Source organism: Camelus dromedarius, chromosome 20 (genome assembly GCF_036321535.1).
Source record: "Camelus dromedarius isolate mCamDro1 chromosome 20, mCamDro1.pat, whole genome shotgun sequence".
Taxonomy (NCBI): domain Eukaryota; kingdom Metazoa; phylum Chordata; class Mammalia; order Artiodactyla; family Camelidae; genus Camelus; species Camelus dromedarius.
Window position 1 is genome coordinate 7,752,421 of NC_087455.1, and position 22,181 is coordinate 7,774,601.

The window sequence follows — 22,181 nt, forward strand, 5'->3', positions numbered from 1 at the left end:
CACATCCTCCCCGAAAACCTGTAAAAATGTAGGTGAGGAACACGTGCGTAAGGTGGGTGCAGCCTCAGCGCCCTGCCAAGAGGAGGCTCCCAGGAAGGGCTGGTTCCTTCTGCAGCCCTGGACAGCACTGGTCACTGGCCCTTTGACTGACCACGCCCCTGCTAGATTAGGATCCGCCCACCTCTTCACAGGAAGCCCTGCCCCCTGCACAGGGAAAGGGTGCCAGACCCTCAGTAAAGGTTCACGAAATAGCAGAACCTTCTCCTCCCACCGAGCGTCCCATCCGTGGTGCTGGAATCAGGTTCCTTCTGAGGGCGGGTCTGGAGCCGAGACCTGAGCGGGTGACTCCCGGGAAGCCATCCAGTTAAACTTAGCCTGGGAGCTAAGTTTCAGGGATTGCAGTGGAGCAGCGTCTCCCCAGGGTGGTCACCAAACAGAGGGGGCGAAGGTGTCCATGTCTGATCAGGGAGGGAGACACGGGAGTGGGGGCAGACCCGGTGCCCCAGAGGCAACATAGCATGGTGCTGACGGGCGCAGGCCTGGGACCTGTTCCCACGGCCGGGACACTTTCTTTGCCACTTTGTAGCCTCGAGAAATTTGTTTAGCTACTCCTTGCCTGGCCTTGGTTTCTCCAAATGGAAGATAAGAGTAATACTATAAAACACTTCCGGCGACACCTGGCCTGGGAGCTGTGCTCAGCAACCATCGGCCACAATTAGCAACACCAGGGGCCAGACACTGGGTGGACGATTTTTTTGATGCCTCTCCTTTCAACCCAACTTCACTTCTTAGGGGCTTCTGGTACATTAAAGGGATTTTTTTAAACGATCCATTAGAATAAAAACATAGGGGGAAAAAAAACAAAGGACGGGTACTCACCTTGCAGGGCTTAATATTAGGGGCAGTTAGCACATCAGAGTAGAGACAGGAGCGGTCCAGAACGGAAGGGAGGTGGCAGCCTTTCCCTCTGCCCCCTCCACCACCAGGACAGCGACAACAGCAAGCCAGCTCTTCAAGAACTTCGAAACAGAAACCGTGCATTCTGGACAACTGGGTCCCGGTTAATCCATGTTTCTCCATATGTTCTTCAACGCAGGAAACATTTGCTATTTTCATCTTCGGAGCCGAGTTTGCTTTGAGGATCTGGGCTGCCGGATGTTGCTGCCGATACAAAGGCTGGCGGGGACGACTGAAGTTTGCCAGAAAGCCCTTGTGCATGTTGGGTAAGCCTGACCCCAAGCCCAGTGGTGCCCCGTCCCCTTCTTTTGGTGCACTATTTCTTCGAGGCAATTTTAAGCAGACACTGTTCTTCTGGGAAAGCACGCAGCACGGTGGGGGCCAGCCCAGCCTCTGACCCTCCCTTCCATCTTCCAGGTGCTGAATTCCCCCTTCCATCCCCGACCTTGGCTTCTCCTCCTCATAATGACCCCACAGGGCAGTGATTCTTAGTGGGGGTGGGGGAGGCAATCTTCGCATTTGGGTTGCGAAGGAGCCAGCTCGTTGCAGGATGTTAAGCATCCCCATACCCTGGACTAGTGGCACCCCAGTCATTGTGACAGCCAGAATTGCCCATACAGTTCCAGACTGGCTGCGGTGGGGGCGGGAGGCATGACACTGTTGCTGGTTGCGAATTACCTCTGTAGGACCACATTATGCCCATTTTGCAGAGGTGGGAACTGAGGCTCACAGAGCTGAGTCATTTTCCAGTCACACAGGTCATCTGCAGCAGATTCCATCCTAACACCCAGGTCTGGAAGAACCTAGCACTTGTGGCCCCCCTCCCTCACCACCACGTTGTTATGTCCTGACTCAAAAGTTGCTTTGAGGAGATGTCACGGAGACCCCCCCTCCATCCAGTTATAGGCATTTTGATAGCAGAGAAGGTGGAGGTGGAAGCTCTCATACACCCTTTTTGGTGCAAGATGGACCCCTACTTTCCCATCTGAAGATCCAACTGAAATGGTTCCGAGACAGGACAAAACCTGCCTGTAGTGATGGTTAGGAGTCTTGGCATTTCAAACTCCTAGGGATGGTTAAAGTTAGAGGATCATAAATGTCAGGGCTGGAAGGGCCCCTCAGAAGCGTTTGGTTACACGTGCCCTCCTGTCTGAAGTTCCAGCTCTTTTCACAGCAGCCTTCAAGTGGTCCCCCAGACTCTGCTTGCTTACCTCTGGTCACAGGGTGCTCACCACCTCTAACAGTATTCATTTCATCTTAATTTCTCTGACTTTCTTCGGATACTTGTGTTCAGCCATTCTGTCCCTCCTCTTGAGTCCAGCAGAGTCTCCTTTCGTCAGGAAAAATGTGCTGAATGGCTTCAACTGCACCTTTATCCCACATTCTCAGCATCATAGTCCCTCTCCTCTCAGCTGCTGTGGATTCCTCACTGCCTTTTTGAAAAGTGACACAGCCCAGTGGGCACAGACGGCCAGCCCGGGAGGAGGGGCTGGACCTCTCCTCTGTCCTAGGTGCCCACATCTCTCCTTGCCACCTGGGGCTGCACTGCTGTGTTTGCAGGCTGCCTCACACAGAGGACAGGTACCACCCTCCCTGTGGCTGAAGCCTCTCTTGCCTCTCCGCATCTGCTGCTGAGGTTGGAAATCTGAGGGTTTTGTTTATTGCTCAGAACTTTGACTGCAAGCAGGGTGTGCATGCAGTTTTGAAGGACTTTTTAGTTACTGATTTTTTTTCACATTTTTTTCTCTTCCTTTGCCGTCCTTTGCTGTCTACCTGTGTTTTAGTCCATTAGAGCTGCTATAACAAAGTGCCACCAACAGGGTAACTTACGAACAGTGGAAATTTATTTCTCACCGTTCTGAGGGCTGGGAGTCCAAGATTGGGATACCAGCATGGTCACATTCTGGTGAGAGTCCACTTCCTAGTTCAGAGCCCCTGTCTTCTGGCTGTGTCCTCACATAGAGGAAGGGGCGAGGGAGCTCTATGGGGCCTCTTTCAAAAGGGCACTAACCCTATTCCTGAGGGCTCCACCCGCATGACCTGATCACCCCCCAGAGGCCCTGCCCCCAATACCGTTACCCTGGGGGTTAGGATTCCACACGTGAATTTGAAAGACGCAAACATTCAGTCCGTTTCAACCCCCGACTTTCCTTCCCTTCCTCTCCCTTTGTCTTCCTTTTAAGTCTTAGGTGGACTTCTTTTTCCTCTTTGGGGGATCCATCCAGTGCTGACCGGAAATCGTGTGTGTGTGTGTGTGTGTGTGTGTGTGTGTTGGCATGAGTAGGGAGATGACTTTGGGACTGAGGTGCCCAAGTTCAGAGGCTGAGAGTAAGAGGATGTCCTAGCACATGGAGCCTGCGCCCCTCCAGAACAGGAGAGTGCCCTGGGGAACAGTCTCCACTACCCCAGGTAGATCCCCAGCTCCAGATCCCGCTCCCCTGCTGGCCTTCCTGCAGACGCGAGGCAGGGCCTCAGCATCCAGCATCCTCGCTGGCCTCTCTCCTGATGTTACTGCATTTCCTGTTCTGCTCACTTCAACTTCTCCCCTGACGTGGCCCTTGTGGGAAACGGTGCTTTTCTCTATGTGTTTAACGAAAGGATGGTTACTATGTCCACAGAAACCATGGTCTCTGTAATTGAGGCAGCCTCAGACCCTGCCATTTTGGGTGTGGACGGGTCCATCTGGGCTGGAACTCGCTGTTCTGTCAGAGTGTCATAGACTTAAGTCGTGTTTACCCATGCATCTCGGTTTTGTTTTGTTCTGTTTTCTGCAAACACCAGAAGTGGACAGCTTTACACAGATAGGCTGAGAAGCCTGGCCAAGGATGCCGATGTATTGGGATCCAGATGTCTGAGCTAGCTTTTCCCAGAGGTTCAGCACATCTGGGAGACACTGTGATGTGGTAGGAAGGATGCCAGCTTTTTTTGGGCAGATGTACCTGGTGTGGACTAAGGGGCCTAATCCAACCTGGGTGGCCAGCACAAGCAAAGTTGTGGAGGTGAGAGAGCACTGTGGCTGCAGCAAACCACACGTGCTTCTAGAAGGTTCCCAAGGGCCGGGTCACAGAGGGTTTTCAGAAGCTAGGACTTTGCCTAGTGGATAACTTCCTTGGAACCCTGATACTCTTACAAAAACAAAGCAAAAAACAAATCAAAAAAACCAGTACTATGGTCAAAATCTTTTGGGAAAGGCTGTACTTCATTGGTAAAATGAGATCCACAGTGCCTATTAGCATATTAAAGGCTCTGAGAATTCCTGCAGTAGCAAAACCTATTTGATCGAATTTTTTTCAAATGTACTTGATCACAGGGTCCTTTTTACTTGCTCACCCAGTGCAATACAGTGGGGAGATAATTGATCTGGGGTTGAGGGGGGTGCAGAGACCAGGGCACCCTTTCTTTATCCTCAGCAATTTAACTTCAGGAGCCAGCTTGGCCCTTTTAGAAGGGCCTCACCCCCTCGGCCTCTCTGCTTCAGTCACAGCTCTGGTAGAAGCTTCTAGGTCATCTCCTGGCAACAGCATCTTATGTTTTTCCACAGTCTACCCCAGGGCCTTCTCTGAAGCTGAGGGAGGTCACCAGGCAGCGCAGCTCAGAAGTGTGGGGGTGTTAACAACCCCATCAACCAGCAGGGGACAGGAGCCAGGAGACAGCTCCCATCTTTCAGAGGGTCGATCGTGGGAGGTGCTCTGCCTGCAGCTCCGAGGCTCCAGCAGCAGGCTGGCCTTGATAACGCCCCTTGCACTGGCCTTTTCTCCTCCCCTGCCTCCCACTCCCCTCACTCTGCTTCCTGGGATCACCTCCAATTAAATCACCCACAGCCACATCTGTGTCTCAGGTGCTGTCATCAGGGGAAACTCACAGTAAAGCTGTCTGAGCTTCGGGCTTCACCTCCACCACTTGGGCAGCCCTGACTCCCCCCTCAGCCAGAGAGGGACCCCCGAGTGCTGCCCTGCAGGGCCTTGGAGCACCTCTTCCCTGGGATTTGGAGTGAGCACTGGAGCCCGGCAGGCCTCCTGCGTCCATTCCCAACTCAGCCACATGGCCCTGGGGAGGCATTCAAGCCGAGAGCTCCTTTTCCTCACCTGTCACAAGAGAACACTTACCATGAGCGGCTGATGTCACGATTTAACACAGCAGTGCATGGCACTTGTTCGTCTGCCACTAACAGCGTCCGTGGCAGCTCCAGTGCCTTGGCCTGACCTTCTTTCTCATCTCCCTTGCCACCTTTCTGCCCTTTTTCCCAGACATCTTCGTGCTGATTGCCTCCGTGCCCGTGGTTGCCGTGGGAAACCAGGGCAATGTCCTGGCCACGTCCCTGCGCAGCCTGCGCTTCCTGCAGATCCTGCGGATGCTGCGCATGGACCGGAGGGGCGGCACCTGGAAGCTCCTGGGCTCGGCCATCTGCGCCCACAGCAAAGTAAGTGGCACGGAGAAGCCGCCAGACCAGGCGGGCTACTCACCACCTGCGCCCGTCCATGGCATCCCCTCCCTGACAGTGTCCCCGGAGGGTGGTCGTCCTGCCCCCACTGATGGGGATGCAGGAGGAGGAAGAGGAGCAGGAAGACGAGGAGAGGCATCCACAGGTGTGCTGCAGCGAGCAGACACAGATGGACCTGGGCTCAGGCCCCAGCTCCATCATATGCAAACAGCTTTGGCCAAGTCACTCACCCCTTTTTGACCTCAGTTTCCTCATTCCAAAAACAGAGGTGATACTGCCTGTACCTCTGGCTTGCTGAGAAGGTGAAATTAGCTAGTGCAAATCGGCGTGGGATGGGAGGGAAAGGTTCAGGAGTCACACAGATTGGTTTGAAGCCAAACTCGCTGGGTGTGCCTTTGGAGATACCCTGTAACGCCTCGGGGTCTTCATTCCTGCATTTATGAAACAGGAATGATAATGCACTCACCTCACAGGGTGGGAAGCACTTAGAACACACCCAGCTCATGGGTACAGTTCAGTTACTGTTACTACGTAGCCAGAAGCACAGTGCCTAGAACTCAGTGTTGGATTCGGACTCGCTCACCCCAGGAGCGGGGCACGGTTCTCCGTCCATTCCAGTGATAAGGAAGCAGATAGAAAGAGCATGTGAGCTGCCCGGGGTCTTCAGAGTCCATGTGCAGTGGCTTGCTGGTGGCTCCTACTTCTCCCAGGGCGATGAGGAGCTGCGCTGAGTGAGACGTGGTCCGATCCCTCCCGGAACAGGTGCGGGAACCTGAGCGGGCGGCGTCCAGTGTACCTGGAGCCCCTGTGCTCCGTGCTCCTCTGCCATGGCTAGCCCAAACCTTTGATACCACTTTGTTTTAACATTCCTGCTTTGGCTGGATCTTGGAGAAATGAAGGGAAACCTCTGTGCCCCAGCTCAGGCAGGAAAAACCCCTCAGAGGCCAGTGCAGGAGAAACCAGAGCGAAGGACCCTGGGGGCGGGTGCTCTTCAGCGGATAAAGTCAAAGCTGCCTCCGTCACTAAGAGAGCATCTTCTTGTGCCAAACATGGTGGGTCCGATGGACACAGTTGATGCCCTGCCCAGGCCCCCTTTACCAGGAGGACGTGCCCAGCCCACGGCTGCTGTGAGAGTTGGCTGCCAGTGTTCCCAGCTGTCCTCTTCTCCGGAGAAGCAGAGAAGAGCTGCCGTGCCCAGGAGCATGCGTTGTCCCCCTCCACCTCCCCCCACAGCCGGTGACTAATGGACGCCGGCACCTTCCTTGTGTTGGGACCGGCCCTGTGTGCAGTTCACACTCCAGAGCTCCCCGTGGGGTCAGGCTGAAGGAGGCTCCAGCAGAGCCCACATCCTTGCTTAGCTCTCTCTCCTGCTCTGTCTGGTTTCTCTCATCCCCTCTCTCCTGAGACCCTCCCTCAATCATCTGGTGCAAATCAATCACAGGCACCTAAATCTCTGCCTCAGGCTCTGTATGCGGAGCGAGCCTGGGGCAAGTTGCCCTGGGGAGCCCAGAGTTTTCCTTATGTGTTAACATCGCCAGGTCACCCCCAACCTGGGCATCCCTGTAACACCCCCCGCACACAACGCCTGGGTTCTCCCAGCTCAGGTGCACACCCAGATGCGCTGGTGTCTCACAGTGAAATGAATAGGGGCTTAGGAGTCAGACACCGGCTAGGGACAGATCCCAGCTCTGCCACCTCCCTGCTGTCAGATGTTAAGAACCGGGCTCTGTTTGTCATGCAAGCTTCTTCGGTGGTTAACTTGTGAATCCTTCCGGCTGCTCACCTGAGAAAGGGCACCGGTCAGTTGCTGGTGACTCATACGTGCTCATTAATGGTGGAGTTTATTATTCCAAACAGGCTCTTCTTCACAAACAGTGCAAGTACATCTATAAGTGAAACGAAATACAGACTGAAAACCCCTGGGAGTCTCTCCCCCGGGACTGCAGTTTCTTGCTGAATTGTTTTTGTCCCTGTCTGGGCCACCTCTGGCCACAGACTCGGGGAGGTCAGGGCTTGCTTTTGAGGGTTCTTTCCTCCGCCTGACCCTCCGTTTTATCTGTCGTCAGAGGACACATTAACAACGCCTAACCTTGTTTCCATGGAGCTGAGCTGATTCACAGCTCTGGTGGAAATCAGGCTAAAAGATGGCTGGTTAAGGTCCTTGCCTGGGTTCCTTCAGATTAGAATAGACTAGAGTTGGATGTTTGCCACGTGACTCCTGAAAATGATGGTCCACGCCACCGCCGGACCCTACAACCAAGGCCAGGGGGGCAGGATGTCGAGACAAAATCACATCTCTGTTGTAGGGACTGAAGGCAGACAAACTGCTTGGCAAGCCCTGTATCCCACCCTTCCCCCAGACAGTCCCCACTCAACGAGCCCTCAGTCTTTCACGGTTCGTAAGCCATAGAGCGACTGCCAAGCCGGCCTGCGCTTCCAGGGTGGGCAGTGTATTTAGGAGGTAAGCCTTTACCGGGTTTGAGTCCAGCGCCCCCATTTCCTGACTGCAAGAGCTTGGACCACTTCCTTCTCTGAGCCCAGTGAATGAGCACTTACCAATTCATTTCTTCATTCATGCATTCCAAAAACATGTTCTCTGGGCCAAGTCCCGTGCTTGACTGCCCCGGAAACTCAGAGATGGGGAGTGGCGGGCCCCACACAGGGTTACACAGGATTAGGCTTAAAGTTAACACTCTTACAAGTTAGGATCAGCCAGGCTCTGTTTCCAGAACAAGTAAGCCCTGGAGTCTCCACACTGAGTGCAAAGATGTTGATGTCTTCTTGCTCACACAGAATCTGATGTGGGCCAGGCGGCCCTCGTCGGTCTTCAAAGTGAGCCTTGGGTCCTCGAGGCAAGGGAAGAGAGGCCTGGAGCGTCCCGCAGAATGGATTTAAGGAAGGGGCAGGAAGTAGCTGCCCTCACTCCCCACCCCTCAACCCCCACCTGGCGGCGGTGGGGCTCAGGCACGCGCAGGAGCCTCGGGCTGTCAGGGAGTGGCCGCAGGCTCTGTCACGGAGCGGCCACAGGCTCTGTCACGGAGCTGCTGCTATTTCCTTCTGGAACCCCTGGCAGGGCAGATGCTCCGGGAGGGGCGTGGCCAGCTGGACCACCTGCAACAGCTCGGCTGACCTCTCTGTGCTGTAAAGTCACACGAGTGCACTGTGCACACAGGAAAGATCAGACCTATAAGCAGATAAGCATAATGAGGTGTGAGAGATTTAGAGACGTCTGTTTAGAAAATAGTGAAGACCAAAAAAAAAAAAAAAAACCTAGAAATGAGCCCAACTGGAGGTTGGGGGAGCAAACATCCAAAAACTCTCATAGGGGAGGCGACACGGGGCTGTTGACCCAGTGCTCTTTGGTCGGCCCCTTGGGGAGGGGCAGGGAGGGCAGGGGACCAGTGGGAGCAAAAGCACAGAAGGAGGTGAGGCAACCCTGTCAGTGAGATTCTGTGGACCCAGAAGTCCAGCTGACTGGCCGCGGACGCTTGGATAGATGAGCTGTAACGATACAGCTGTTCTCTGTGCTGACTCAGCAGGAAGGACAGGCCTGATCTCCAGATGGTGTCTGCCAGTGACCTTGACTTTCTTCTGCCCAACTTACTGCGGTAACCTTTGGAACTGGAACAGAATGAGAGACGTGGAAAGCACTCCAGGGAGTGTCATGGTCAGCGTGTTTGAACTTCAGTGATTTGCTGGCCTTTGCCATATCTCTGCACATCCTTAACGTTCCCTGACATTTTTCTTTGTATCAACTTTCTCTTACTCACTTACTCGTATGTTCTAGTCTATCAGATTATAATATCCATGAAATAGGTTTTATGTATAATTTATGCTACTATTTAATATGGTTTAAATCCATAGGTGACTACTTCACATGGAAAAAAAACACCTATCTGCATTTGAAGTGTCTGTGGCACTTTCTGAAACTCTGTGGTCCAGTCCTTTCATTTAAAAAATGAAGACACTAAGGCTGAGGAGGAGGGATCACTTGCCCAGAGTCACACAGTCAGCTAGCGGCAGGGCTGGGTCCCTGTGCACAGCTCCGTCCACTCTGCCGTCGCTGTCGCGGTCCCCATAGAACTGGGCTTGGTCCTTGCTCTGCCCAGTCCGGCATGGAATAGGGTCTCCTGGGTCCGAGCCTCGTCTCAGAGGCAGTGGCCAGCTCCTCTTACCTTCTCACCTCCCCGTGAAGTCTCTTGAGTGGTGATACCGAGATCAACCTGAGGCAGAAATCTTCCTCCCACCGAGAGCCACACCCTCATTCTAATAATGTTGGAAAAAGAAAGGCCATATTACTGATCCCGTTTTACAGTGATGGGAGGTGAGGATCAGAGAGGGACAGAGATCTTGCCTGTGTCACAGAGCTGGTAAACCTGGACCCCAGCTCCAGGGTATCTGCCTCCAGCCTCCACCCAACCTCCATCCAGTCTCCACCCAATGACCGAGACCCTGTCCCCTGCTTCCTCTCCCAGGAGCTCATCACCGCCTGGTACATCGGGTTCCTGACGCTCATCCTTTCTTCATTTCTTGTCTACCTGGTTGAGAAAGATGTGCCGGAGGTGGATGCCCAAGGAGAAGAGATGAAAGAGGAATTTGAGACCTATGCAGATGCCCTTTGGTGGGGTCTGGTGAGTGCAGGCTCCCCCAGGGGGATTGACTTTAGAGACGAGAGAGATGGAGGGGGTGGCGTGGACATGCTCGGGGGGAGAGGAGGCCTCCTCCTTTTGTGGACCTGCCCCTGGGAGACTCCCTCTGCCGGGCGGGCCCTCGGATGGGGCTTTTCCACACTGTTTGTAAGAAGTCAGGGCTCTGAGCAGCGGTCCCACAGTCACTTGGGGATCCTACTCATGAGTCGCAGGCTGTTATTGGCCACGCCGTGCCGGACAGGCAGACACAGCGGCCGATTCTCATGCGTGTACCCAGACCTTCAATTACACAGAGAGGCAGCCCTGCCCACAGGACATGAAGTATTAATGCATTGCTCTAAGCACTTGACATTTATAAACATATTTTAAGCTCAAACAACTCCTATCATTAACCCCCTTTTAAAAATGGGGAAACTGAGGCATGAGGAGACTGAGTAACTAATTCAAGGAAGACCCCTGAGCCAGTTAGTGTCTCTCCTCCCGTGGGAGTCTCATTCTAACTGGGAGCGACGCCCAAGACGGCGCAGTGGCTTGTGGGTTCCCTCTCCCTGGGGATCCCATGTCTGAGCTCTTTTTTCTTCAGATCACACTGGCCACCATCGGCTACGGAGACAAGACCCCCAAAACGTGGGAAGGCCGTCTGATTGCAGCCACCTTCTCCTTAATTGGCGTCTCTTTTTTCGCCCTTCCGGCGGTAAGTGCTTCTGGGGTTCTTCCTAATGGGGTGGGCAGGATGCTTCAACTTCCCAGCCCCAGCTTCCGTCCTCTCATACCCTAACTTCTAGCCCTGTCGGCTCAGCAGCCACCCCCCTAGCAGGGTCCCTGCCTCACCGCCATGGGTGAGGCTGCTCCCTTTGCTGGGAGCGATTTCCCCAAATACCTGCTTCTCCTCCAGGACCAGTCTCAGGGCTGCCTTCTCTAGGCTGAGTGAGTCGCTCCTTCCTTTGGGCACAACTCTGAGCCCTGCTGGGGTTTCTGGCCCTGTGCTGGGATTACACATTTCCAAATCTGCCTCCCTGGGAGGCCGTGAGCGCTTTGGGGGCTGAGATTATGTCCTTCACGCACATATTCCTGGCCCGTGTGGGTCCTTTGTATTTGTGAGTACCCTTCCCTTGCCCTGTTAACCATCAGTTTACATAAAAAATGCATTTCCCTCAAGAGTAAGCCTTGACCCATGACAGAATAACTTCCCCAAAGCCAGTGCCCACAGGTGTAATAGTAGCAGTAATACAGGTAGCACTCGGTGAGCCTACGGGGTGCTGGAATCACGCAGGTGCTTCACCTACACCATCCATCATCTCATGTAATCTTTGTGACCACATAAGGAGTTTGCTGCCGCATTTATCTCCATTTTCCAGATGAGAAAACTGAGGCTTAATCGGGGGAGTAAAGTTTCCACAGTCCCAGGGCTCTTGGGTTGTGGAGCCAGGGATCCCAGGTCTGCTCATTCTAAACCTGGCTCTTCATCACAAAGCTCGGAAAGAAGCCCCACACATACCAAGTCATCTTCCCCACCCCTCATCCCCCGGCCTTCCCCTGCTGGTGTTCTTCCTCCATTGCCACCCTGCCGGGTCTGTTTTCCCCGAAGCTGTTTGCCCTTGGGCACCTGGCCTTTCTGAGTCTCAGGTTCCTCATCTGTAGCAGGTGAGGGGCTGTGAGGGGGCGACCTGGTCTCTAAATGCTCCCTCGACTTGAAAAAGATGTGTCCCTGCCCCTGTAATCCACACGAGAGTCTGAGCCGGAAATCAAAACAGATCCAATTCCGGGAAATTGCAGCTATAGTAAAAGTCTCAAGGAACAATTTGAGCAACTAAAATAGTTTTTAAGCTCCATTAACATGAACTGGGAATTTTTTCTGTGTCATACTCCTTCTTAGCAGTTCCTATTCCATTATCTCACTTTTTTCCCAAAGGTAGGAACTATTATCCCACTTCCCTGCAAGAGAAGCTGAGGTGCCGCTGATAAGAGGCTTGCCCAGGGTCTCCCTGCTGGAAAGTGGCAGAGTCAGGAATTGAACCCAGCTCCCTACTGCCTGGAAGAGAAAGAAGGGATCTTTCCTCTTCCCCTTTGCTCAAATGTCATCACTGCAGCCAGGGAGTGGGGGTCGGGCCTCGGGATGGTCCAGGCGGGGCTGACTTCAGGGCCCCCTTCTCCCTTCAGGGCATCCTGGGGTCCGGACTGGCGCTCAAGGTGCAGGAGCAGCACCGTCAGAAGCACTTTGAGAAAAGGAGGAAGCCTGCAGCTGAGCTCATCCAGGTCTGTCTGCCCGGGGACACACTGGCGTGGGTCTCAGATCCTGTGTAGCTGCGTCTGTGTGTGTGTGTGTGTGTGTGTGTGTGTGTGTGTGTGTCTGTCTTTCTGTGTGTCTGCTTGCTTATACAGGAGTGGGCATGCCATCAACCGGGATGGGAACCAGGGCCATGCCTGTCTGTGACACTTATGGGGGTTGCTCTGGTTATCTCTATGACCTGCCTCTGTGTGTACCATCCCGTCACTCTCCCATCCCGGTTCTAAGCCAGTCAAAAAATAGACACAGAATTCAGACAGGGATCAACCCATCAGCTGTCTCACTAATGATGCTGGAGTGGAGAGCTTGGCTTGGACCAGGGTCCATACTAGGTTTCCTCTCCTTCTATTTCCCACCCTATCTTGACCTGGGAACCCATGAGGAAGAGTCAGCCTGGGTCCAGCTGCTTAGCCAATCAGCTACAAGGAGATGTGGCCCCTTATATCCGCCCAAGAGAGCGAGCCCATAAGCCAAGGGAGGAAGACATCCCACTTGTGCAAAACATTGGATGGTTCACCGTCTGTCCTGCCCGATAGACAGCCACGCACCAGTGGACACTGGTCTCCCGCCAGCTCTCTGTCCTCCTCACTCTCTGCACCGTGGGCTGCGGGGTTGGGACGACAGTGAGGGTGGTGAGAGAGGCAGAGTGTCCCTCTTTTACTGCAGGGGGAGTTCCTGCCTCATGGGTTTATGGGCCGTTAGGAGTCTGGAGAAGAGGGAAGTGCAGTGTTCTGTCTCTAGCTGTCTGGGACCGCATGCCTGCAGGACCACTCACTCGTGGACTCGCGTCCAGTAGTAGTGAGTGTCTCTGTGGGTCTGCGGGTCTGAGACAGGCTGGCACATGATGTTATCCTACGGCCTGTCGTCTCTAGGCCAGTCCCAGTCTCAAAGTTCTAATATATTAGAATCCAAACCTCGTCTCCTGGGCCGTCGGTTGCACCTGAAAATGGCACAGAAGACTGTCTTCTTACCTGTGTGAGAAACCTTCAGGGACCTTATAGCAAGAGTAACTCCTGCTCTTTTCAGGGATCCTACACGCAGCACCCTCCTCTCCCGTCCACTGTAGTTTACCTCTCCACACCCCTACCCACCGCAGCATCAATTACAGCTCCAGGATGATGGGGTCAAGGAAGGCTTTCTTCCCAAAGGAGCTGCAAAAAGCCAAGAATCCGGCTCCTCCGGACATCACCTCAGTGCGCACTGACCTCTTGGGTGTCGGGGCTTGTTGTGTTCATGGTGTGGGGCTCCAGGGGACTGTCTCAGGTGACACCAGGTCGTTCCTGCCCCCTCTTCTCCCCCTCAGGCCGCCTGGAGGTACTACGCTACCAACCCCAACAGGATTGATCTTGTGGCCACGTGGAGGTTCTATGAATCAGTCGTCTCTTTTCCGTTCTTCAGGCAAGTGGTGACTCATCTAAGTGCTCACAGTGTGACTGACCATCCCTCTCGTGGGTCTGTACTCATGCCTGTGGCCTTCACGGTGTCTTAGAGGATGTCCTTCAGGACAGCGGTCCCCAGTCTTGGGCCGCAGGCTTTAATCATTAGAGCTGAGACCACCCCAATGCCCAGACCACACCCCGGCTAATTAAATCAGAGTCTCCAGCGAGTGGCGCTCGGGTATGAGAATTTTTTCCAGCTCCCTAGGTGACCTCAGCAAGGGTTTCCAGCTCGACAGACAGTGTTGAGTTGCTGAAAGGGCAGGTCCGACCAGTGTTGGGGCGAGATCTGTGGCTGAGGGAGTGGGGAGCCAGCACGGTGCGCCGTCTGAGCAATCTTGGAGGCCCCACCCCCAGGCCATGGCCTGCACCCAGAGGCCAGCCTGGATGGTGGAAAAAGCAGCAGGGGGCATCCTCTGGAGGACCAGAGATGTTACTTTGTGTTCTCAGAGGTGGGAGATGAAGTGAGAAGCTTCAGGGGAAAAAGTGACCACCCTTTCCCACGGCCAGCACTTGTGAGCGGCGGGAGGGAAATGAATATTACTGGATGTCCGCGATGTTCCCAGTATCCAAGTTCACGTTTCATTTCATCCTCAAAGACACCCTGTGAAATAAGCCAGAGGTTCTTGAGTGTTCAGATGCTTTAAGGTCAGTGGGAGAGGCTGGGCATGCGGATCCTGCGTCCACCTTCAGCGGGTCCAGCGGTGTCAAACGTAGCAGAAGCATCTCGAACAGGCGTCCCCGGCGACTCTGACACGGTGGCCCACGGGGCAGCCTTGGAGACAGGCTGAGTGGACGGCGTCAGTGGGCTCCCCTCACCGAGGAGCCAGCTGGGGCTCAGCAACTTTGGTCATTTTGGCCAACGGCAGCCACCTCTGGAAACTCCCAAAGCCCATGATCTTTCCACTACTTGGGCTTCTGAAACAGATTGCACCTTTCCAGCTTTTAGACACTGCGGTCCTGAACTCAGGTGTTTAAATGTGTGGGTAGAATGCTGGGCTGAGAGGACCCTTGAGTTGGAAGGAGACGTAATGAGACACTCAAACTCGTGCCTGGGGTGTGTTTCTGTCATGTGTCTGGGTTCACGGACCAAAGCGTGACCCAGTACTGGACAGGTGGCTCCCAGTCTCGCCCCACCCTCCCACACCCTCGTTGTGGGACCAGCGACCAGCTCTGAACTTCGGGGCTTCATTTTCTCTCCACCCCCATCAACAGACTGTGATACAGATGTAAGGGAGCTCACGACATCTGGGTCTACTGATCCATTTCCTGCAGAAAACCCTCCAGTGGATAATCATGACGCAGAGAATGAGATCCAAAACCTGACCAAGACTCGGAAGGCCCTGCTTACCTACCCCATCTCAGCACCTATGGTGCTGTCACCCCCAAGAGGGTCCAGTGGCACATGGCACTTTCTACTCAAGGCATTCGGTCCACCAATACTTTTGAGCCCCTTGTACATGCTAACCATGGCCAGACCAGGAAGGTCACACGTGACTTGTGAAGGAATCTGACCTTGATCCTGAAAGTGAAGAGAAGCCATCTGAGGCAGAGAATGACATGATCAGAGGTGCATTTCAGGAAGATGACGGGAAGGGATGTGGAGGGCAGACTGGACAGGCTCGGGATTCTGGGCAAGATCAGCCGACAGCTGATGGCAGGGTTCAGGGTACGAGGACACGAGGGCTTAGACCAAGGCAACAGCAGTAAGAAGGGAGGGTGGAGGGAAGACTGGAAGGGAATCAACAAAGGGAAAAATCTCAGGGAGTGGTGACTTGTGGAAGAGTAAAGGAGATGAGAAGAAACAAGGCTTCAGTGGTGGAACGATACAGTTGGGTTTACTAACTATGTCTCCTTACTTGCAATTAGATTTCTGTACTCCTCTGTGATTCCCTTTGATTCTAAAATTCCCTTGCTGCTCAAACCATTTCAGATTTGGAATGGTACAGCCTTCCTCTGGATAGCGAGAGTCTCAGAAAGGGTAGGTGGCTTCTCCTCAGGAGAACACAGTGACCTTGAACTCAAAAACCAGAATGTGGGCAACTGCGTTGAACGCTGAATCAAGATGATTTCCATTTGCTTTGCATCCCAAGGTCCTGGCAATAGGCCATTCTTTTGGGTTGATTTATTATAAATAAGGCACTGTCCTAGCTGTCAGAGACGCGGAGGCATGCATTGTGCTGCAGACAGCGGCTGTGACACAGGAATGGCTTTTAACTAAGAGAAAACATTCCTTTCTTTTTTTCAAGGACAAAAGTATAAAGCCACTAGAGAATTCACTTAGCAACTATTCTGAAACCAGGCAGTCCCTTGGGAAAAGAATGTTCCATTATTCCAACCCACTCCATATGTTTAATGGCCGAAAAAAGTAGCTGATAATACACTGGTGTGCCCTCACCTGCTTCCTAAAGGTTTTTTAATTTGATTTATGGGTTTTTTTTTTTAAAAAGGACAGCTTTATTGAGATACATTTCACATACCACGAAAGAATTTCCCATACCATAAACAGTACCCTTTTAAAGTGACAATATGGTGGGTCTTAGTATATTCATAGTTGAGCATTGATCACCACTATCTAATTCTAGAATAGTGTTGTTACCCCCCCCAAAGAAAACGCTGTGCCCTTTACTTCTGCTTGCCTCTTTCCCCCAGCCCCTGCAACCACTAATTTATTTTCTCTCTCTATTCTGCCTTTTCTGGACATTTCATAGAAAAGTGAAGTCTTATAATATGATTTCTTTCACCTACCGCAATATTGTCAAGTTTCATCTATGGTATCGTGTGCATCAGAACTTAATTCCTCATTTGATTTATCTGCTCATCAGTTGTTGCCCGTTTGAGTTGTTTCCACTTTTTGGCTGTTGTACTCTGATGAACGCTCAGGTCCATGTTGTGTGGGTATGTGTTTTTAATTCCCTTGGGTATCTACCTTGGAGTGGAATAGGTAACTCTGTGTTTAACTTTTTGAGGAACTGCCAGACTGTTTTCCATGGTGGCTGCACCATTTTACATTCCTCCAAAAGATTTTGAAGGATGAAATTGTACAGCCCTTTCTAAGAGTGATGTCTTATCAGTTTCCAGCAGGTGTAATTTTTTGTTAATTTACAAGTGTATGTGTGTGTAGACATATATATATGTGTGTGTATATATATATACACACACACACACACATACACTCACACATACGCACACATATATATACATATATATATTATGTGTTTTGGGCTAGGAGTGATGAGTGATGGTGTTGCCTTTTTAATTTTTCTTTTATTATTATTTAATATTACTTATTAATTACTTAAAATTATAAATTCATTACTTTTGAATTGCAAAGGAACTCAGAGAGTTTCAAGTCCAACCCCACCTTTACAGAGAAGAAACTGAGGTCCCCAAAGCTCAGGAACTTGCTCAGGGCCACGCATCATGTTGGGTGCAGCTGAGAGCAAACTCAGGTCTCTGACTTGCTGGCCAGTGGAGACGATGGAGACCTAGGATCAACGAGGGTTACATGAGTGAATTCGAAAAAAGGCACTTTAAAAAGTATCTTCCTAATAATTATTGCTCAATAAATATTAGCAATGATGATGTTGACTGTGATGACAATAGCATGGTGACAGAGTGGCAAGGTGTGTGGCTGCTAAATTATGAAATTCCTGCTTTCCTGACCTGCCTCAGCCGCTAAACAGACCACCTGAACCCAGCACGAGGCGTGGGGCCGAGTAAGTGCTCAGCAACCATCTTCTGGATGAATAAATGAATGAAAGGCTGAGAAGAGCGTTGGTTGGTCAGAGCCAGACCATCGCAGGAGGGACCTGTGGTCTGCCTGGGGAATCCCTCTCATTCACTGGTTCCCCTCCACATGTAGCATCTTGCTCCTTCGTCTCCATCAGAGGGGAACTTGGGGACAAAGTTGGGGGAGATGGGGAGACGTTCCATGTAGTTTATGCTTTTTTCTCTTTCTCTCTCCCTCATCTCATAGGAAAGAACAGCTGGAGGCAGGAGCCAGGTATGTTTGTGATTGTAAACCCTCTTCTTCCCACCACCATGTCGGGATAAAGGGTCCAGTTGTGTACGGTGTGGGGCCCCTGGGTGGTCATGCTGGTCGTGAGGTAGAGTTTGGGGGCTCGCTGCTGCTGCTGGCCATTTTCCTCTGGCAGTTTCATATTAATTTACTCAAGAACAACTTAATTGTGATCATAGCAGCAGCCAATTTTTGAGTGTCTCCTCTGGGCAGGATTCTGTGCCTGGAGACCCACATGTGTTACGTCACTTGGTCTCACATCCATGATGAAAGATCAGTCCTGTATCTTTATTTGTGGATTGAGGAGATTGAGACTCAGAGAGGGTAAGTTACTCTCCCTGGGTCACACAGCTACTGAGTGGCAAGACCAAAATTCAAACTCAAGTCTGAATATTAAGACCATGTTGTTTCTATTACATCTTGCTTCGTATGCTTCTTGGGCTCACAGATGGTTCTTCAAAAAGGGAATCAAGACTATAATTCATTATCCCCAGTAAACCACACTCACCGCAGGCTGCTGCAGAGGCAGGTTGAGCTTCCAGCTGATAAGCATGTCTCTCCCTCCCTTTTGGCTCCGTCTCGAGAAGATGTCACAGTATCAGGGAAACTATGGACCCTGCTTGAGATTGTAAAGAAAGACCGTCTCTTGCAAACATTTTAACTGTATGCAAAGTATCCCCAGGTATCCACGGGGGATCAGTTCCAGGACCCGGGTGGGTAACAAAATCTGTGGATGCTCAAGTCCTTATATAAATTGGCATAGTATTTGTATCTAGCTTATGTATATCCTCCTGTGTACTTTAAATCATCTCTAGATCAGTTATAACCTAATACAATGCAGGTGCTATATAAATAGTTGTAAACACAATATAAATGTTATGTAAATAGTTGCTGGTGTGTGGCAAATTCAACTTTTGCTTTTTTGGAACTTTCTGGAATTTTTTTCAAATATTTTTGATCCTTGCTTGGTTAAATCTGTGAAAGCGGAACCCGCAGATATGGAAAGCCAACTGTATTTATAAATAGAAATAATTATAAATGTAAATACACATTATATATATAATATATATTTAAACTATTATTGTTGGCTATTTGCAAGATCTCTCAGGCAATCCTCTGGACACCAGCTCAACTGTTGTCCTTCTAGAGCTGACAGAATTTGGGCAGAGGAGGTGACAAGACCCTGGACCACCTTGTATGGGAACCACTTGGGGACAGTGACCTTTGGGAGACTGGGTCAGGTGCTCTTGAATGGACCCCATGATGCCCCATCCCAAACATAATCCCACCTGGAAGGAACAGTTACAGCCGGGGCCAGTCAACTCAGAGGCAGAAGCACTATTCAGACTTCCTGCCTCCTTTATGCAGGTTTAAGTGGATGGAGCGTTTCTTACCCAGACCCAGGCTGGACCGTAGGAGGTGTTTGAAGAAATTGTAGAGGATGCCAGAGGACTGACAATGACTGTCGGGGGGCATTTGCCAGAGAACCTGCAGTAGCTCATGGCTCACAGAGGCAGAGCAGGAAGATACCTCAGAGACCCTCTTTTTTATACTTTTACAGAAATGAAGCCCCCCTAAGAGGGCAGGCTCACCCCAGGGAACAGAACTCCATGAGCACCAGCTGTGACAGGATCTCAGGACCCCCAACGGGGTGCTCTTACCCCCATCTCTCTTGACCAGTAGGGTTTTAAATCATGCGGGTGTTGACCCCGCATGTGAATCATTAAATCAGGTTTACAGCCTTTTCTATACAGACGCGAACAGAATTCAGCCAAACTGGAACCTACGTGCAAAGTATCCCTGTGCCCTGGACTAGGCACTTCGGGTTTGATTAGGGCTTAAAGAAATGCACTTTGCGGCTTTGCTGGGCCTGCGTCTCCAGTTATTGAAAACGGGCTCTCTGCAGTCTGATCATCAGCTTACTCATTCCTCTCTCAAGAACTCTCCACTCTGCCACGGAGGCAGAGGGAAAATACATCCCGTGATTTCTCAGGGCTGGAGTCGCTGGGTGTTTTCTGGTTCATCCTCCTCAGGGAAGAGCTAGGTGAGTTACATAAGCCACTCAGCCTCCCTCACCCAGGCTCAGGGTGCAGCATTTTGGATTTGAACAGCAAATAGATTTGGCTGATGCACTGGAGGTGAGATGGCAGGTGTGATTGTAACTGTGAAGTCTGGACGTGGTACATGAGATCTGGAGAAAGGACGGGTGAATTGTCAGCAGAGGAATCAATTTCTCTACCCATGAAGGCAGGGAGCAAGGAGGCCAGAGAGTGATCAGCAATGTATGCGTGAATTAGATTGATACTTACTGATGTACCATTAGCTTCTTCAGCAGATTGCCAGCTAACTTGTGTTTCAGTCTTACTTTATAATGATTTCTAAATAGCGAGAATCAGATTTGGAAATCATCTTTTTGACGCCTTCTAGCATAGGAAGCCCGCACATCTGTTTATGTAGTCTGCTGGAGGAAAGAGTTACATTCTGTGACTTGACAGATCATGGTTCTGTGTTGGGGTAAGAAAGGGGACATTTCAGTCAGCTTATTGGAAAGCGCTTAAGTCCATAGTTGCCCATAAAGCTTTTGTCTGTTCCCACTTACCCCTAAAGGGTCAACAGAGAGCTGAGCGTCTCTGGTCCCAAGGATGGGACTGTCTTGAGTGTTTTGCTTTGCATAGACTTTTTGAGGAACAGAAGTCCCCCAGCTTCCTACAACGCCTGGGAAGCTGGCTTTGGTAATTGTATACTTCCTTCTCAGGATCTACGATTCTGAGAAAGCAGAGAGCCAGCTTCTGTTATGGCCTTGGTAGGAGATAAGCACTTTACATAGAGCATCTTAATTCATTCTTATAAAAATGAAGGCACACCCCCCCATCCCTTCTCACCTAGTTTAGATGCCTTGCTCACCGTGCCCTTAAGTAGGACTCTGCACTTCCCTAATAAAGCCTTTATTTTATATTCAGTCAGAACATTTAAAATTCCCCCTTCCTCTCTACACCATGAGTTTGATAAGGCTAACACTGTGCCTGATATATAGGATGTCCTCCATAAACATTTGCTGGATGTATAAGTAAATGACAGATTGAAAGAGATATTGGAAATTGAGTTCAAGCTTTTATGTAACTTACACCTAAGCCAAGCACAGAAATAGCCAAGACGGGGATTTCAAATATAGATCTGTCTGACTGTATCAGACCGTATCAGGCTGAGTCCCAGCGCAGCACAGGTGGTTGGCAAGCCCTCTTTGTTATCTGGGAGAAAAGAGTGAGGCCAGTTAATCGAACAGGCACGTGATCTTGGCACTTGCTCTCTCTCCACCAGGAGCTCTTATTTCACACTTCACTTTTGCTCACTTCTGAGATAGACCCTCCTGGCCTCTCTGCCCACACCCCCTCAGGCTCTGTCCCCTTGACCGTCCTTCAGTTTGGTAGTACTGGTGATTACCTAACATAATATGTTTCTTGTCTGCCTTCTCCACTAGATCGAATGCTTCCAAGGGACTAGACGCAGTTTGTTTTGCTCACTGCTTTACCTCCAGCACCTGAAAGAGTGCCTGAGACAGAGCCTGGCGAATGGTTGGCTTTAAGTAGATATTAACTTACTGCAAAAGTGGATGGATGGATGGACGGATGGGTGGATAAACGGATGGATGGACATGCTGTTTATTCTCCAAGTGTCATAAACCCAATTTAAACGACCTGGACTACAAGGGAAATGTAATTGCTCACACAGTCACTCATCAGAAAGGATGGGAACCCCTGGATGGGAAATAAGGAATGGAATCCTTTCGAGATTTCTCTGTTCAAGTCTTGTCTCTGCTTCTCTCTGTGGTTCCACTCTCTCGACTGACTTTCTCCACATTGATGAGGTTGTGGATGCGTGCAGCCCCAGGATCACATCTTTTTTCCTCTTTCTTCTGTCCACCTGTTCTTCACCCAACTCTAGTTTGGAAGATCCCAGAGAAGCACTTAGATTGTCCCAATTTGGGTCACACACTTACACCTTGGACAATCCCTGTGGCTCAGATACCAAGAAGCTACTACCAGCCAAACTCTGGGTCATGTTTCCAACTGTTAGAGTGAGTGGGTGTGGGTTCAAGATACTATGTTTGGCAGCCCTCCTTTGAGTCACCTGATTGAAATTGAGGAGGTCAATTCTCCAACAGAATAGGGTTCTTTGTCCCAAAGAATAGGGGATGACACATAAAGCAGACAAAAATGATGGATGTCCATGACAAGCATGGAGTCTACCCATGCGTTGTCAAATTCCTAACAATAATATTGCATCAAAGAACATCGACAATAGAACATACTGAGCCTCACTGATTGTGTGGATTGTACCAGGGAAGACTTCAGTGTTTTGTGCTGGGGGTGGCGTTTTGCACATAAATTAT

General features: G+C 51.1%; 1 protein-coding gene across 1 annotated transcript in view; it reads left to right on the forward strand.

Moving 5' to 3' along the window:
- Positions 1-22,181, forward strand: part of KCNQ3 (potassium voltage-gated channel subfamily Q member 3) — a 247,626-nt gene that overhangs the window by 194,576 nt on the left and 30,869 nt on the right. The window contains exons 3-9 of the mRNA XM_010988795.3: positions 1,097-1,223; positions 5,205-5,377; positions 9,874-10,029; positions 10,631-10,741; positions 12,208-12,303; positions 13,638-13,732; positions 17,750-17,776. Of these exons, the coding sequence (XP_010987097.3) occupies positions 1,097-1,223; positions 5,205-5,377; positions 9,874-10,029; positions 10,631-10,741; positions 12,208-12,303; positions 13,638-13,732; positions 17,750-17,776 (785 nt within the window). The remainder of the gene's footprint in view (positions 1-1,096; positions 1,224-5,204; positions 5,378-9,873; positions 10,030-10,630; positions 10,742-12,207; positions 12,304-13,637; positions 13,733-17,749; positions 17,777-22,181) is intronic.